This window comes from Syzygium oleosum, unplaced genomic scaffold (genome assembly GCF_021117445.2).
Source record: "Syzygium oleosum isolate NSW1041296 unplaced genomic scaffold, Sole_v2.1 Sole_v2.29, whole genome shotgun sequence".
NCBI classification, from domain to species: Eukaryota; Viridiplantae; Streptophyta; class Magnoliopsida; order Myrtales; family Myrtaceae; genus Syzygium; species Syzygium oleosum.
Genome location: NW_026607513.1, coordinates 3,000,880 through 3,019,297, shown reverse-complemented (window position 1 = coordinate 3,019,297; position 18,418 = coordinate 3,000,880). Strand labels below are relative to the sequence as shown.

The following is an 18,418-nucleotide window of genomic DNA, read 5'->3' as shown; positions in this document are numbered from 1 at the left end:
GGTTGAATTAGACAAAGACGTATGAAACATCTCCCACGAGTACAGCAAAGTATCGGGCAACCATGACACTTGTATCTCATCATCAAACTTGATTCCCATCCCAACCAACTAATTTATAATTCCTTGAAAAGAATTTAAATGATCAGTCAAATGAGTACCATCTTGATATCTTAGAGCCATCACCTTTTTTATCATAAATAACTTATTACTCAGTCTTTCGAGCATACAATTGTTTGAGCTTATTCCACAAACTGCGTGCATGTGTTTCCTCAATGATATGGTTCATGATATGGTTCAAAACATTATCATCCACCCACTGTCTAATATAACCACACACTTGACAATGAAATATAGACCATTCAGCATCAGTTTTATCCACTAATTTCTCTTCAGCAAGCACATGCAAATAATAATCCTTCAAATACAAAAAGTCTTCTATTGTCCTTTCCAAATATGATAATTTGAACCATTCAATGTAACCATTCTACTCGTATTCGTTTCCATAATTTAACATAAGGTAGAAAAATCAAGCAAAAACCAATGCTTTAATACCACTTTATTGGGAGAATAATGACAATCCGAATAATATCGGATGAACACAGCAGAACAAAATAATCTCCTCACTTGTGCAAACCTAATAGAAAACAATTAAATAGAGCAACATAAATACCAAGCACCCACAAATACAAGATAATTTTTTTACGTGCAAAACCTCCTCGATGTGAGGAGATAAAAAACCACGGGGCCGGAGTCCACCTAAATTTTTCATTGTCAATAAAATTGGATGAACAAAGTTCTTCTCTAGTTAATACTAGAGGTACATGGTGGCAATAATATCAAGAACACCATTCTTGAAAATACACATGAGCTTTATAAGAGATCAAGGATAAATCTCACAAAAAATGTAGGTTCAGTTTAACCCACAAAAAAACTTGATGTAGGAATCTTCAAGTGAGAATCCGTGGCAATCCCGCCACACCACCTTAGTTCTTAATTCGAGCCACCACCACCTGTCACCTCCTTCGCCATGGCAATCCCGTGGGTTTTGTCAATAACATTGTGTTTGTTTATAGATTTTACATTGGAGGAGAAAGAAAAAGAAAGAGAGAGAAAAAATAGGTTGATCAAACATCGACCGATGACCCGGTTGACTATTGAAGTGAAATGATGGTTGTGTTACCTGAAAGAGTGTCAGAACCAAACCACAATAATTTAGTTCTAAAAGGTAGTCTTTGGAACAACTTTTTTCTAACAATGCATCATTAACCTATTGAGAAGATGCAACGTATCGAATTAAATTTGGATTATCATTTTCCGTGGATCTATATTTTCCTGGTCACTCGTATAGACCGAGATCCTTGACAAATCATGTGTTCAGTTTTGCGAATCGTTAATGGAAAAGCGTAATCACAGCCGGTAGTTGCTTTGTCATCAACTAAAGCGGAGTATATGTTGTCAATGAAGGCAATCGAGGAAGTTGTTTGGCTCAGAGGTTTGCTCAGTGATCTGGGATTGTTGTAGCAGAATATTATTGATTATTAGCAACACTTAGAGAACAATACATCTGACTGAAATTTAGATGTATCACAAGCGGATGAAGTATATTGATGTCAGGTACAATTTTTTACATGATATTGTGTCACAAAGAATTACATTCGTTAAGAAAGTGCACACAACAAACAATTCGGCAAACATATTAATGAAGTCTATCCCAATGACTAAATTCCAATATTGTTCGGACATTCGATAGTGCTTGCAGTAGGTGAGAAGCCCAGAGGATTTTGGGAGAAGCGACGATCAACGAGGTTGAAGTTAGAGTTCTCGCAAAGGTGGAGATTTGTTGATCATGGCTTGAAGCTAATCCGATTGTTTTGAAATTCGATCCCTAATTGATGGCTAGTAAACCTGAGCCATGTTAGAAAATTCCAAATTGGACTCCTTCCCACAAGATCTTCGGTGATGCAAAAAGGGATATTAATTTCCCACAAGACTTATTTTCTCTGTGAAGATGATGTCCATGTTGATGTCGGAGAAGCGCTCACAGGTTTTTTGCCTAAAAATATTTGTTGTTGAGTTTGGCCTTGGCGAGTACGCTTAACTTGTGTATAAACTTGCGAGAGACATAAAGAGCAATTGGAGCCGTCATTCAAGAGAGTGAAAATGTGATAAAAACTCATTTTCTTGTAACTGATTCTTGTGGATTCGGATTTAATCTTAACACTGATGAGTCATTGTGATTGAGCAATTCTAATCTACTTTATGCCAATTTTAATGGAACTAATCTACTATGTAAATTTCGACCCAAAAAAAAAAATTCTACTACGTAAATCCACTGTATTTCAGTTTTATTTTTGCAATCTATTTGTTACTCAAATCGTTTTTTTGAACGCTTCCGCATTAGTCTTTGCAATCACATCTTAAAGATGGAAAGATTTGGGTCCTGTAAAAAGAATAAGAGTTCCCAAGCATTTCTTAACTTGTGATTGATTTTGACCACTTATCATTTATATGATGAGTCTATTATGTCATTCTTTCTTGATAAGTCGTGATATATAGTAATGGACCCAGGTTTATTTTGTTGAGTTCTGTCTTTTTTTACATCCAACCTTATGTTTCGTGGTAAGTCACTTGAAAGGTGATTTTTAATGACAAGATGTGGAAAGCAAAATTAATGATGTTGGTTCTATACAGTATCTCTTTTACATCCAGCCTTTTGTTTCATGGTAATTCTATGTATTTTAGTCGATGTTTCTTCTTATTTTGGGATTTTAATGTTGAATTTGTCATTACAAACATTTTCTTGCGTATATCGAGCTGAGTTGCGTATGATTATTAATTAAAACGCGGGAATCACTTCCAAGACCTCTAATTTGGTACTTCAATAAACACTAGGCAGGTTAACTCTTGCTGTTTAATTAGGATTCTTTCACTAAGTTTAGTACTATTCTCTCGATCTTTATAGCAATTGCAATGGCTCAAGTGCAATCCAGAGCAATATTAAGAAACTTGGTTGAATCGGGAAAATTGCTTGTGTTATTATTGTAAACTTGGTTGAATCGGAATGGTCAAGTTCTTCATTGAATCCTTGTGGATTCTCAAGCTGAGGCTTATCTTTATTTCTTAGGTATCACATATTACATCGTGTGACAACGTGGCCGACCATTCCTGGACTGACTTTGTCGGGGAATTTCGCCCGTCTTGGTGGGACTTCTTGGGCCATGCATGAATAGAACTACTTTCAATTTTTGGCTCATCGGTTAATGTTTATGGTGAAAGATTGTCCTCGGTCCATAAGAGAGCACATTCCGTCCATGCCCGATTGAAAAAGTCATTGCTCTCATATTTTCGAGAGCCCTCAAAGATTCACCAACATTCATTCACCTACCATCTTCTATGGAGAGTATTAGATCCACTGCATCGCATGACGTCTTCCACACAAGCGCGCTGGTGGCAAGATATGCGTCTCATGCAATCAACGATGCTTATGATGGGTGTGTCATAAGCCTACTAGGTTCTATTGCGTGCAAAATATTTCCTTATAATGCACAAATGCATGTCTAAAAATCTTTACGAACTTTAGTTTGATCTATGTTATATAAGTCAATTTAGAATAAATAGGTTGAACTCAAATATGAATCATCATTTATCGCGAAATTGCACAATTTTGAGAATCATGCCTTGTAATTTCTTTCTTTTCAATGTTAGATAAAATGTTCGACGGTTGTCACTTTCTCGACTTTGTTATTGTTTTGGCTTTGATTAAAACAGTTGCAGAAGCAGCTACAGTTCAAGAGAGGGGCCATTGGTCCGGCCCCTGCCGCTTAGTGCTTGGTGCGAGTTGAAGATTCCGCACAAATGGAATTAAAACCGTGGATAGATCTAGAGTTTGTTTGAAGGGATTTTAGTTTTGATCTTTTGCTTGTTCAAATTTAGCGGTGCTTGCACTTTGAACTCCTTTTCTAATCTTAATGACCCGAGATTTTCACAATGTATAAATGTGAACACATAAGTTTTTAAATAATTTGTTTGAAATTTGAATGATAATTTAGATTTCGACGAGAATGCAAAAAGGTTACTTTTGATTTTTCTTAAATTCCAACAAAAATCGAGAGGAGAGCGGGACAAATAAAACAGAAATCACAGTTTGATTGAAACTTGGGTGGAAGCACAACCAAAGAAAATGAGAGTTCTATACAGATACACTTACTCCTATTAGGTTGATCTCACTACAAAAAAAATAAGGATTTAGCCACGGAAAATTAGCGACGAAAAATTATTCGTCGCTAATTGCAACGGAATTTGCGACGAAAAATTTTTCATGGCTAATTTGCGACGGAAAATTTTCCATGGCTAATTTGCGACGAAAAATTTTCCGTGGCTAATTTAGCTATGGATTTAGCCACGAAAATAAACTCTTGCTTCACTTTCCCGACTATTTTTTTTGTGGCTAAATTCGCGGCTAAATTAGTTGTAAAATATGTCTTGAATTTTATGTACTCGATCCGGTTCATCATTCGACCTAATATATTTTTTGTGCGACCCCAACCCTCTGCGTCATGAACAAATTTCTATGGTGGTTTGCCCAAGCTGGAGTAAGCGAGCAAATGTTGCTACGCCCCCGAATTTTTTTTTTTGAGAGCCCTATTTATACTGCGGCTAGGTTTTTTCATTGATTTAGCCACGGAAATAAATATAGTAGGAAAATGCCGCGATACTTAATTTTTGTGGCTAGATCCGTGGCTAATTAGCCACGGATTTAGCCACGGAAATAAATATAGTATGGAAATGCCGCGATACTTAATTTCCGTGGCTAAATCCGTGGCTAATTAGCCACGAATTTAGCCACGGAAATAAATATAGTAGGGAAATGCCGCAATATTTAATTTCCGTTGCTAAATCCGTGACTAATTAGCCATGGAAATTAATATAGTAAAAAATCGGCGTGTATGCGCAATTCGTGGCTAAATTCGTGGCAATCATGGTAAAAATAAGAACGTCACGGAGCCATTTCAAGAAACCATGGTAACGTTTTCTCTTCCTTCATAATGATTATTTTTACTAAATAAGTTATAGAGAAGTTTGTCCATTTACGTTCTGACATTAACAATGTTTTACAAATGCAGGAAGGAGGCTTGTGATGACAACTGTTACAATGAAATTACACAAATCAATTTCTTTAAAATTCTATTTGACAGTATTCAACCACTGATAATGAATGTTCTTAAAAATTTTTAAGTTGCTAATCTGTTTAAAAAGATGATATTTAAAAAAATAATCCTTTGCAAGGTCCCAAGGTATAATAAGAGTAAATACACTTTTTGATATATTTACTTCATATTTTGTATTTTATACCTAAATTTTCACTACTATTTCCATGGATTATGATGAAAGTAAAGATTAAGGCTAGTAAATATGAAATTCGTGGCTAAATCCGTGGCAAATTTGCCACGAATTTAGCCACGAATTTGAAAAAAATGAATTAGGCGTGTGTGGGCAATTTTTTCCAAATTCGTGGCTAAATCCATGGCAAATTTGTCACGGATTTAGCCACGAATTTGAAAAATAGGCTAGTAGAAATGAAATTCGTAACTAAATCTGTGGCAAATTTGCTACGGATTTAGCCACGAATTTGAAAAAATTTGAATTAGGCGTGTGTGGGCAATTTTTTTCTAATTCGTAGCAAATTTGCCACGGATTTAGCCACGAATTTCATTAAAGGCTAGTAAAAATGAAATTCGTGGCTAAATCCGTGGCAAATTTGCCACGGATTTAGCCACGAATTTGAAAAAAATTGAATTAGGCGAGTGTGGGCAATATTTTTCAAATTCATGGCTAAATCCGTGGCAAATTTGCCACGGATTTAGTCACGAATTTCATTAAAGGCTAGTAAAAATGAAATTCGTGGCTAAATCCGTGGCAAATTTGCCATGGATTTAGCCACGAATTTCAAAAAAAAAATGAATTAGGCGTGTGTGGATAATTTTTTTCAAATTCGTGGCTAAATCCGTGGAAAATTTGCCACGGATTTAGCCACGAATTTGGAAAATAGGCTAGTAGAAATGAAATTCGTGGCTGAATCCGTGGCAAATTTGTTACGGATTTAGCCACGAATTTGAAAAAAAATGAATTAGGCGTGTGTGGGCAATTTTTTTCAAATTCGTGGCTAAATACGTGGCAAATTTGCCACGGATTTAGCCACGAATTTAAAAAAAAATGAATTAGGCGTGTGTGGGCAATTTTTTTTAAATTCGTAATAAATTTGTCACGGATTTAGCCACGAATTTGAAAAAATTTGTATACCCCTCGCCCCGATTTTCTCTCTCTCTGTGTTCTCTCTCTCGCTCCCCACCCCCAAACCTCTCAATCACTAGGGGTGAGCGGTTCCGTGTTCCGGTAGGTTCCGCGGAACTGGAACCTACCCGTCGAACGTGAAACCCGGAACCTACTCCTCAATCACAGTTCCAAGGTCGGTTTCCAGTGGTCCTAATTCCTCTTTTTATTTATTTCATTTTTAGTTAAACAAAACGAAAAATGAATGCAATAATACCGAATAAGAGAGAATACAAAACAAACAAAATTATCAACAGAGGAAACATAATTGGCTGCTATTTGGCAAGGAATTTCATTAGATAAAAGAGAGGAAACATAACAAAAGTCACTAGACTTGTCACCAAGTTTCAATCACTAGACTTGTTAGAGGACATCGCAAAATGAAATGGATGCTGCTGCCGTGCAAGAGGCCATACGCATACGCATTACCTGCTATAGACATGTTGCTGCCGTGCAAGAGCTCCATGCAACGTAGACTAGAGAGTGACATCCCAGAAGTGGAAGCATACGCATTACCTGCTATAGACTCCGACCGTAGTCCTATCTTGCTAACTCTCTCAGCGGAACCTGCAAAAAGAAAGAGAGAAATTAAGTTTGAAGCATACTGGCTTGAAGATAATGAATGTGGTCAGCTAACAAAAAAGTTTTCTAATTGATATCATATGAACTAACAAGCATTAAAACAAGGAAAAGAAGTGGCATGTTGCAATTCTTGAGAATTCTTGAGAAACAATAAGTCATTGCACAACTATGGACCATAGAAAAAATTCAAAAATGGGTTACTTTTGACCAACCTATAGCTGTATATAACCAAGAAAAGAAAAATGCGTACACATTTTACCACACGGAATGAAAGGACTTCTCAAGTCATAAGCTTGACTACAAGTGCTTTTATTCTGAAGAGCAGAACAACGAAAGCATTTATCATGAACAGCACACTTCAGAAAATTATGTAACCCAACACCATCTTCGAAATCACAAACCGATGTGCATCCCGACACCAAAGAAACCGGATCCCTATGTTCTCCATAATCGGCCAATGAAATGAGGAGGCACACGACATAGACTCAAATCGCGGGAGAATGAATGCGATATAGATGAATCAAAGACTAATGTTGCGATTCAAGTAATGAAATGGGCAACCAAGTGTTTTGGTTAAAAAGTGTTTCCTTAAAAATAAACATAGCTTCATTCAGACATTATTACAAACATATGGTGGTCAGTTCGTACATATGGCACAGAGACAAGCTTGTGTGAGTCTGGTTCAAACATTTGGTAGAGCATGTGGAATGCCCGTGGTAAGGAGAAGGAATTTAACATTTTCCGAACTCGGACTCAGATCTAGACCCAAAGAAAATCATTCCGAGACAAACGAAAACTACCACATCAACCGACCCAAACTCAGCACCCCTATGGATCCCAAGACACGGAACTGAGCCACGACACCAAACACCCAATAAGAGCATCTTGATCACAACAGCTGGATTTCCCCCAATTCAAGACACCATGGCACCAAGGACCACCATGATTACCCCAAACTCAGCTTGCTCTCCCCGAAGCTACTCGAAATGCTCCACACGCGCGAAGCTCGAAGCACGACTAGCGCCTCCACACGCACTGGTCGACCCGTTTCGCCGCCAAACACGAGGCAAAAGACTAGAATCGGACCGCCGAACCGAACCGAAACGAACGACGACCAGCATCCGAGCTAAAATCGAGCTCGGCGCTCGACATCGCGGAAGGGAAAATCGAACATCACGCAGAAATCGAGAGAACAACGCCGGAAGCGCACCTTGGGCTGATCCGGGCGATTGCCGGAGGAATCCGCCGGGAAATGCAGGGGTCCACGGCCGCGAGACGGAGGGCCGCGAACGGTGAGAAAATCGTCGCTTCTCGCCGGAGATTCGTTCGATTGCGAGTGTAGAGAGAGAGTGGCGTGTATGTGAGAGTGAGTGAGTCTCGTGGATGGGTTTGAGGGGTGTGCGTGTGTGGCGAAACGGATGCTTTGGAATTTCAAAGGTGTGATTCAAGAGGAGCAGGAGCATTTGGGAATTCCGAATTAGGGTTCCTTCCTTCCAGGTTCCGGTTCCCGGTTCGATCCGGTTCCGGTTCCTATAGGAACCGGGAACCGGAACCGAGCAAGGGTTCCTAAAAATAGGGAACCGGGAACCGGACCCTCTGTCCATGGAACTGGAACCGAACCGGATCCATCGGGTCCGGTTCTCTGGTTCCCGGTTCTACTCTGGAACCGCGTTCACCCCTATCAATCACCCCGATTCTCTCTCTCTGTTCTCTCTCCCTCTCCCCACCCCCAAACCTCTCAATTCACCCCCAAAATCCAACCTCTAATTTGCTTGCGTCTCCGGCGAATTCGACGCCTCATCGTCGCAAATTCGCAGGTCCGATCTCGAATCCGGCGCTGCTTCTTGCGGTCTTCGGCGATGGCCACACCCGTCTAGGGTTTTCCCGGCTCCAAACCCGATCGATTCGGCGGCGCTTCCGACAATGGACGGCAACAATATTCCCCTCCCCCTTCTCGCATTGTTCTCGCCTCTCGCCGGTGGTTTCCGCCCCCTCGGAGCTCGGAATCAGTGGTTTTCCGGTTCGTTATCTCGAGTTTCTTCCAGCGGTTCGCCTGAATTCGGCGAGGTGCGATCGAGATTCGCCATGGCTAGCTCCGGCGATGGAGAGAACGGCGAGAACCGCCGGACGCGACCGGACCGCGACGAGCCCGGCGATCCGTCGTCGATCGACGCGTCCTCGGTGGAGTGCGGGCCGAGCTCGAGGGTTTCGAGGGGGGCAGCCGAGGAGATTGGGACTCTAAATCCAGGTTGCCAATCTTAAGTTGTTTCCCCTTTTTCTCTTTTTATGAGGTTTTGACTTTACCATGAAGAGTTAAATTCATAATGTGAAACTGGGAGTACGTGTTCTCAAAGTTGTGATTGTGAGCTGTTCTTGTGATCTCCTCGATTGTTCTAGTGGTGATTCATTTCTATTTTCCCTATGGATATTGGTTGTTGACTGAGTTGTGTGAATGTCTTATACATTATTTTACCATTTCTGCTTGCTGTGTCTAATGATTTAGACTTTTTTAATAGGATCTGACAAATGGAAAAGATACTTTGGTACCTGTGTTCGATTTTCAGCACAAAAGATGTGTCGGTTCAAAGACAATTAAGAGTGCTTCCTCTGGTGTGGTATGCTTCTATAACTCGGGGTTTGACATGTTGCTTGGCACTGTTGCAGTGGGTTCATTTGTTCTTCAATTAATTGTTTTAGGTGATTGTCGATGGTACTTATGCTCTACATGCGAGGTTGCGGTCTTTGCTAGATATTCGGGTTGCTGTTGTAATTTCTTTTTCAACAATTGCACGACTCATTTGATTCGTTCTTAAAGATAATTGTATGATCAGATTCGTCTCTTCTCTGGATCAGGTTGGTGGTGTCCATTTTAGCCTCCTTTCAAAGGTCCAATATGATATTGGAGACTCTTGTTCACTGGATTCTCTCATTGACAGCATCTTTCCATTGTTTAGGAGACAAATTGAGCCAGATTTACACCATGCACAGGTTGGTCTTTCATGTTTGCCATTTTTAAGCTTGCTGTCCTTGCTTATTTTTTGGACTTCTATGCAGATTAGAATCAACAATAGCTTTGTTTCATCATTCAGGGAAGCAATCTACAAGATAAAATGCAGAAGCGATGTTCCTATTGTGCAATTTTCAAATTTAAATCTGGGAGAAATCATTACCTTCACTAGGATAAGACTTTGACCTCATTCATGTTTATGTGCTTACTTTGTCTTTTTATTTGAGTCTGTATTTTGGTCATATATTTCTTGCCATCTATTACAGTGGATCTCTAATGAGTGCTAGTTCTGCTCTAGCTTCTTCTCCCTGTACATTTTTTAAATTTGTGTACCCCACTACTCTGTCCCCCCCTCCCTGCTTCCCCTCCCCACCCCAACAGTGAAATTCATATAGCAAAAAGTTATCCTGTGTAAACCATGAAATGCAGGTATAAAAGAGTGAGGATAGTTAAAATCATGATGGAACCTGTCCTATGTTAGTCATCTCAGGGTACAAAAGTTCTGAGATGGTCCCTGTTTTGGTGAACCTTTCTATGCGTGACCATACGAAGGGGCCTATTACTGATATGTCGGATAGTAATTTTTTTTGAATTCAGGAATTGCAATATTAAAGTAATACTCTGAAAAGACTAATTGAGTTTAGAGGGACTGATGCAGAGTTATGATCCAATGCTTATATGTAAACCCCATTGGGACTTGTGAGTACTTTTTTTTGTTTAACTAACAAAAAGAGGCAGTAATCTACTTCCTTGTTATTCTTGACACATTTTATTGTTCGATACTTTAGTTGTTCTTGGGATTCTTTAAAATTTGTTTCATGGTGTATAATCAACGAACTTTTTCGTCAATAGTGCCTTCTTCACAAGTAACAGTTGTGATGTGTATTTACATCATGATTACTTAAAATGCTGTGTTAAGAGTATGTCGTACTGAAAGTCATGATCCGTGGTAGTTTTTCAAGAAGTTATAAACAAAACATGCTATTATGAACACCATCCCCTGTTTGAATAAATTTTTCCTATGTGTTTTGTGGTGGGAACTTTGAATTAATAGTGCAACATAACGTTACAGTCTCCAGATTCCTTTCCTGCCCAGGTTCTCCAAGGAAATGAAGCTCAAACAGATAAGTAAGTATATCTGCAAGCTGCTACTCTTTGGTAACGAGTGAACTTGGTTGTGGGGGGTGACATCCTCTTTTGCTTTTAGCTTTATTGAGATGTACCTTAGACCTCCATCAGCCGGTGAAGAAGCACGAATAAACGATTGGATTAAGGTGCGTCAATCTAGTATTAGGTACTATCTTTCCCTGGGTGATCAAAGGATTGTGGACAAGCATTTCATTATCCGACCCAAAGCAGAGTTTGAGGTAAGAAACATCTCATATTTCATTACACTAAATAGTCGTCCTTTGAGTTGACTTGATGATTTACTATGCTGATGTCTTGTCCTCTTTATCAGTTTTGTAAGGTTTCTATTTCACTCCTATGAACCTTGACATGCAGCTAGATATAGCATTTGAGACAGTTTTCTTCTGCAATTTGAGAATTGGCATATGTAAGAATCAACTTACACACATATATTTGATAGTAGCCATGAGAGTAACGTGTCCATAGAATATTTCCAAACAACTGTATCAAGGAATTATGAAGATGGAAACTTTTGGTGGTACTCCCATTAATAGCCATAGTTGCTTCATTTTTTAAGTTGTCAATTTGTATGGCTACAAATAATTATGTTTACTCAATGCTGCATGTTAGATAATTGTCTGATCTCAACTGATAGTGTCATTTCATGGCTTTGACTAACTTTGTCTGAGCAGACTTGCCTTTTGCAATTTGGCAATTCAATAAAATTATTGACTTTGGCTGATTTTTTATCCTTGAGTTGTGTTCCTACTAAAATTCTGATGAATTGGGTGGCTATTCAGGTCTGTCTCTCTTTGATCTTATATTGAAACAGGTTGGACGGATGACACTAGGTGGATTGCTGGCTCTGGGTTACACAGTTGTGGTCAGTTCCAATTTGTGGCAAATTAACGACGAATACGATTCGTGGTAAATTAACCATGAATTTTGCCACGAATTTTTTTTATAAAAAAATAGAATATATTTTTTTGTTTTTTTGGGGCAAAATTAGCGACGAATTTTGCGACGAATACAGTTCGTTGCAAATTAGCCTCGAATTTTCCCACGAATTTTTTTTTATAAAAAAAATAGAATATTTTTTTTATTTTTTCGGGGCAAATTAGCCACGAATTTTGCCATGAATTTGTTTGTAAAAAAATAGAATTTTTTTTTGTTTTTTCGGGGCAAATTAGCGATGAATTTTGTGACGAATACATTTCGTGGCAAATTAGCCACGAATTTTGCCACGAATTTTTTTTAATAAACAAATAGAATATTTTTTCTTTGTTTTTCCGGGGCAAATTAGCGACGAATTTTGCGACGAATACATTTCGTGGCAAATTAGCCACGAATTTTTTGTAATAAAAAAAATAGAATATTTTTTTTTTGTTTTTTCGCGGCAAATTAGCGACGAATTTTGCGACAAATACAATTCGTGACAAATTAGCCACGAATTTTACCATGAATTTTTTTTAATAAAAAAAATAGAATAAATTTTTTTGTTTTTTCACGGCAAATTAGCGACGAATTTTGCGATGAACAACAATTCGTTAAAAATTAGCCACGAATTTTGCCAAGAATTTTTTTTATAAAAAAAATATAATATTTTTTTGTTTTTTCTCGGCAAATTAGCGACGAATTTTGTGACGAGTACAATTCGTGGCAAATTAGCCACGAATTTTGCCACGAATTTTTTTTATAAAAAAATAGAATATTTATTTTTGTTTTTTCGGGCAAATTAGCGAAGAATTTTGCGACGAATACAGTTCGTAGTAAATTAGTCACGAATTTTGCCACGAATAATTAGCGACGAATTTTGCCACGAATAATTAGCGACGAATTTTGCCACGAATTTTTTTTCATCACAATTTAGCGACGAAAATTGAAATTTTTTGTTGCTAAATTTTGCGATGACGTATTAGCGACAAAATTTTTTTCGTCGCAAATTCATTTAGCGAGGAATTTTGCCAAATTTTTCGTGGCAAAATTCGTGGCTAAAACCTTTTTTTTTTGTAGTGTCTCAATCACTACCATTGGAATTTTGGCTCTTTTTCCTAGTGACAATTATATGTATGACAGGGACAGACGGATGGTCGGCCTGGTGGAGCCTGTCACGGAGATCACCGCCAAGAATTGTGACCATATTACCATTGTCTCAGAGAGTTCCATAAATTCCCAGCAAGGATCCTTATTTGATGGATTTTTTAGCCCGAAAGATTTTATTGCAGATGCAGAACATCATTTGCATTGCACGTATATTTCCAAAGATCGACAAGCAAATCTCTTAGCTTGTAGATTGATGGGAGATGCTTTTTATTTTTGTGGGATCAAGTGCATGTTGAGTGGAAAAGAGCAGGTAAAGCGCCGATTCGAACGCGGCATAAAATGTGAAATCGGTTAAGGCGGAGATTTTCGTGGATTGATGATCGAGCTGAACAAGCCAGCCTCATGTTATCCTCTGTAGCAACAACCAAAAACTGATCGACGCTTCTATAATTGCCGTTGATAAGGTTGTTGTTCAGCCTCGAGCAAGAAGTGGACGTTTTTGGATTCCCTCTTTAAGCTTGAGGAAGAATCTCAGGGTGAGCACGTGTTTCATGACGATGGAGAGATGCTTTTAGAGAAAAGACATATATAAATAGATTGATTCTGCAGATATGGTTCCAAGTTCCAAGAGGATTTTAGCACAATTGCTTTATTAAAAACCCGACTTTTCAAAAAAACCTTCTAATAAAGGGAGTAAGTTTGGATTTATGTCTTTTATTCGATGAATTTAGGATAGTGAAGTCTGATATTACCTTCTTTAATGTAGTTCGTTTAGGATATTCACTTAGTATATAATATATGAGTTTATTATTTCTATTATTTTTAACATTTTAAATTAGTTGATATAATTTCATTTTATATTGAAAAATACCATAGGATCTAGTTGATTTTTTAGGTTAAGCTAGGCTTTTGCTATGTGCTGAATATTTCCTTTTCGGTTACTTTATCTAGTAAAGGTTGCAACTGTATTAATTTGTTATGTTCTATAGGATCATGTGGTTTGCCTCTTTCTAGAAATAAAAAACCTAAAGAGATTTTCGTCTGTGTGTGTACACTTCGGGTGTTCGTGTTTGCGAGTCGCGACTCGGTGCTTTTTGTGCCCGCTGCATCGAAGTTGAACTATGGAAAAAAAAGCCAGTAGAAGTCTCGACTTCAAGCAAGAATAAAGGCAGCTCGGGATCAAGGAATTAATAGACGAGTCCATTACACGCAAATAATAAGGAGAGTCTAGTCCTTGCAAGCCTCAAGACTAGACAACATAGATTATATTGCACACGCGAGAAGAATACTTAGAAAGAGTAAATAATACTTTGCGAACTATTTCCGATCCTTCGATTCGAGGAAGTTGCCTACGCGTCTCCCTGTGGCTTTTATTCGGAGTCGGAAATTGTAGTAGCTCATGCACAAGATCAGGGGGACCAAAAACACGACAACCTGCAAGCTCAGATAGATTCCCTCTGTGAGATTAGCTCCGACCCTTTCGGATTTCGGGAATCCGATTGCAGCCGTAGTATAGAAGGAGATACCGAGAAGCCACATTAGCAGGAAAACCGCGAAAGTGTGGGGCAATAGGGAAATAGCGGTGAACAAGATTGCGCCAATGGAGCCCAAGAAAACCGAACTGTTGAGGGCCGTGAACATGTATAGTTTTGAGCCGCTCAGGATAATGTTTCCGGCTTGATGTGGTTTTTCAACAGCAATGCCGCTGGAACTGGCAGTAACGACAGTGGAATTGGCTGCGGGTTTTGAAGAGTTATCGCCCCAGTATCCTCCTGGAGGACTGAGCGCGGCTTGGTAAGTGGCGGTCGCGATCAACGTAGACACTGTAAGGATTATGTTGCGAGTAGACTCATCGTGGCCCAACGTAATTATGAACTTCTCAAAAGCAGTTAGTTCCATGCTTAATAACTTTGATAGAGAGAGGCTGACAGATTTTTTGGCTACGCCTCGAACTCTACGTCTAAACAACTTCGCAAGATTTTGGAAGAATTCCAGTGCCTCCTTCTTCGCATCTTCTTTGGTAATCCAATGTAACGGGCTGATCTGGAAGAAATGCAAAGGGCACAAAATGAAGTATATATTTCTCGAATTTAAATTGCTGCTTTGACACTAGCCTTACTACTGTGCACAAATTCAGCTCATGCCATATAAGTTTGAGGGGATAAGGACGCGAAAAGTGATAACTTTCGTACGGCGCTCACTTGACGGTCATAATTTTTTTTTCGATTACTTGAGTGCCATGACTTCTGAAAAGACGTTCATTTGAGTTTCCTATAACTTTCAATCGATTACTTAAGTGCCATAACTTTCAATCGATTATTACCATAAATTCAAAAAAAAAATCATATAAGTGTCGAAAATCCAACGTGGCATGGCACCTATGATGAATGTTTTTTTTTTTTAAAATTATGATATTCAAGTAATCGATGGAAAAGTTATATAGCACTTAAGTGATTATGTCACTCAAATGAGTGCCATACGAGTCATACGAAAGTTATGACACTCCGAGTGATCGAAAAAAACAAAGTTACGACCCTCAAGTGGGCGTCGTACGAAAAGTATGACAATTGTGATGTCCTTTTCCCTAAGTTTGACAAATAAGCACAAGCATATGTAATCTTAGGCGTTGAAAATAGAAGTAAAAAATTGTTTGATAGTAGTTAAAAATGCATCACTGAATAACATTAATTTCTTGTCAAACATGGAACTGCGATTACTATTGACTGGTTTTAACAATATAATTGTGAAGATTCTAATTACTATCCTTTACACAGATTACTAGATTAAGTGAGTATTTTGACTATATTGAGTCTATTAATCAAATACTAATTAGGATTATCTCACAAGTTTAATATCAGTCAATGTTAAATTTATAATTTCCAACGCTTAATTGGGTTTTCATAGAGGCCCACATGTGACTATTAAATTAAACAAAACAATTAAAAATAATCTACATACTCATATTATCGCTATCTTAATATGAATTTTGCCAATAGGCATGAGGCCCTGCTGGTAAATGAATTGGAGGATGGGAACGTTAGTATCACAGATGTGGGATTTGACTCCCATGCTCTACAAAAGGCAGAGCAAAAGTCAAAAAACGAGTAGAGTTAGGAATAGGATAGACCCAAAAAAAAAAAATGAGTATTCAACTTTTTTTTATGAAAAGAACTACTTTTTGACCTAAATTTTCCAACCCATCTGAATGGCATTTATAAATTTGGATGGAGTAATTTGGAGAGAAATAAAATGATTAGAGTAATCACTAAGTGAACAAAGGAAGGTGAAAGAATGGATCAACCTGTGAAAATTGTATTCAATATGAGAGTGGAGCCGACCTTCTCGTGATGTCCATCCCTCCTAATCCCTTTTCTTCTCTCCATAAAAAAACAAACTAACAAACAAACAAACGAGGTGATCCCGTTCAAATCTCCTCTCTCTCTCTGAATGTTTCTAACATCATGTATTTTCAACTCTTGGTATTTCATTATCATAACATTTGTTCCGGGACTAGAGAATGTCGAATCAAAGATCGAACAGTAAAAGTACGAACAACCATGAAATCGTTAAATTATACCTCAAGTTGCTCAAGAATTTGCTCAAGTTGCGGCGCTCTAGATGCAACAATATCAAAGACGGTATTACCATCTTGGTCTTTCCGGTACAAGGTTTCTATCATATGGACTCGCTTAAGCCATCCAAACAAAATTTTAAATGCTGTGAAGTTGTCGTTCTTGGCGGCAACGTGAACAACAGTCTCGCATTGGCTCGTCAAGTCTTCGATGGAGGATTTGCAAGCGAATAGGAATTCAGCCAGGAGTTCTAGGAGCTCCTCGCTCTCCTGCTCATTGTCTCCTTTTTCCCCAGCTACAAAATGCAAGGGGGTGATCCCGCCTCTCCCTCGGACTCGGATCAACTCGGGCTCATGGTTCATCAGAGCCCTCACAATGTCATAATGCTTCTTTTGCAAAGCCAAGTGCATGGGGCTGTGACCCCCTCGATTCAGCTTTCGAGCGAACGATTGCTTCAAGATGGCTATCTCCATGGCCACTTTAGTTTTTCCCTTGTCCGCGGCAATGTGTAGTGGAGTATTAGGGAAGGGGCCCTCGGATCTGTAATCTAAGAGCTTTTCGTCCTCCTCAATTAAGCTGTATAGCTTATCAACATCGTCATGTTCGATTGCCAGTTGAAGCTGAGAGTTCCTAGCCGCTTCTTCTTCTTTTTCGGCCGGACTCTCGTCCATTGTTTTGACGAGGGAAATGGAGGAGCAGAAAGGGGCTTTGCTCGGTGATGATCGATGGAAGTAGCGAACGTGCAAAATCATATTTATAGTGCCGCGGTCAACGAATATTTAATTAGGGGAGTCAACAAAGTGTGCAGGTGGGCCCAATGGCAGGTTGGGGTGACTGGGGCCCAATATATCTCAGACTCTCAGGAAATCGTCAGACTTATTAATTTTATGCGCCTCTCTCCCTTTCCCGCTTTTGCTCTTTCGCTTCTTGTTACGAGAGTATAAAATAAAGGGCGATATTATCTAGGTAAGTGACTTTTACCACTTTTATGTTTTGCAAGAATTGCATGTTATGATTTTTCCAGTAGGAAAAACTATACCGTGTCATGGCCCGGAAGTCGAACTGTAAAGTTGTATGGTATGCTCTTTCTCAAAAATGGATCAAGCATTTAACATCCTAGAACCTCAGATGAATTTTGTTTGGAAATATTTTGGATCGAATGTTATTTATATTAGTGATATATATAAATAGGCGGCATGTTGTATTATGGTTTCGATTTGATACTCGCGGTTAACGTACAAACCAATTTTGTTTGGGAGCTTAATCGCGGCAATGTGTTTTTCGAGGCTTAATCAGAGTGAAGTGATTTCCGGAGCTTAACAATAGCGGATATGATTTTCTTGCCTCATCACCTGGTGAAGCGTGATCGTAAGGTCCTCTTGACATGAGCATAGTATGAGTTTGACATATGCCGGCTATACTATATTACATTGTTTATGATATGGTGCATATGTTATGATTTTATGCGCAATGCTTGTAAAATGAATTGTTTATGATATGGTGCGTATCTTATGATTTTATGCGCAATACTTGTAAAATGAGTGAATGCGATGCATACTCGTTTCTAAAGCTGCATTATTCTTTGCTTGATCCCATAGGAACGATGATTTTGCTCACAAGTGAGTTCTCTCTCTCTCCAGTCTAATCCTCTTTTTTTTTCTTTTTTTTTTGTTATCTCTCCATGTAAAATAAAGAGCGAATAAAGTTGAAAGCAAAATAAATAAAGATAAAAAAAAAAAAAAAGCAAAAGTGCCAT

General features: G+C 38.6%; 1 protein-coding gene and 1 pseudogene across 1 annotated transcript; one reads left to right on the top strand and one right to left on the bottom strand.

Annotated features, from left to right (window-relative positions):
* Positions 1–8,835: 8,835 nt before the first annotated feature.
* LOC130135205 (inorganic pyrophosphatase TTM1-like) lies at positions 8,836–11,993 on the top strand. The gene is made up of 8 exons (XM_056303760.1): positions 8,836–9,117; positions 9,429–9,527; positions 9,610–9,678; positions 9,766–9,900; positions 9,967–10,035; positions 10,992–11,047; positions 11,127–11,286; positions 11,880–11,993. The coding sequence occupies exons 1-8, from the start codon at positions 8,836–8,838 to the stop codon at positions 11,976–11,978; spliced, it is 969 nt and encodes a 322-aa protein (XP_056159735.1). The 3' UTR covers positions 11,979–11,993.
* Positions 11,994–14,241: 2,248 nt separating this feature from the next.
* LOC115662264 (ankyrin repeat-containing protein BDA1-like) lies at positions 14,242–17,366 on the bottom strand (annotated as a pseudogene).
* Between the last annotated feature and the right edge of the window lie 1,052 nt (positions 17,367–18,418).

Coding starts and splice junctions, on each gene's coding strand:
- LOC130135205 (XM_056303760.1), top strand. CDS start 8,836: ATGGACGGCAACAATATTCCCCTCCCCCTTCTCGCATTGTTCTCGCCT. Junction 9,901..9,966: donor CAGATTTACACCATGCACAG/GTTGGTCTTTCA, acceptor ACTTCTATGCAG/ATTAGAATCAACAATAGCTT. Junction 11,048..11,126: donor AATGAAGCTCAAACAGATAA/GTAAGTATATCT, acceptor TTTTGCTTTTAG/CTTTATTGAGATGTACCTTA.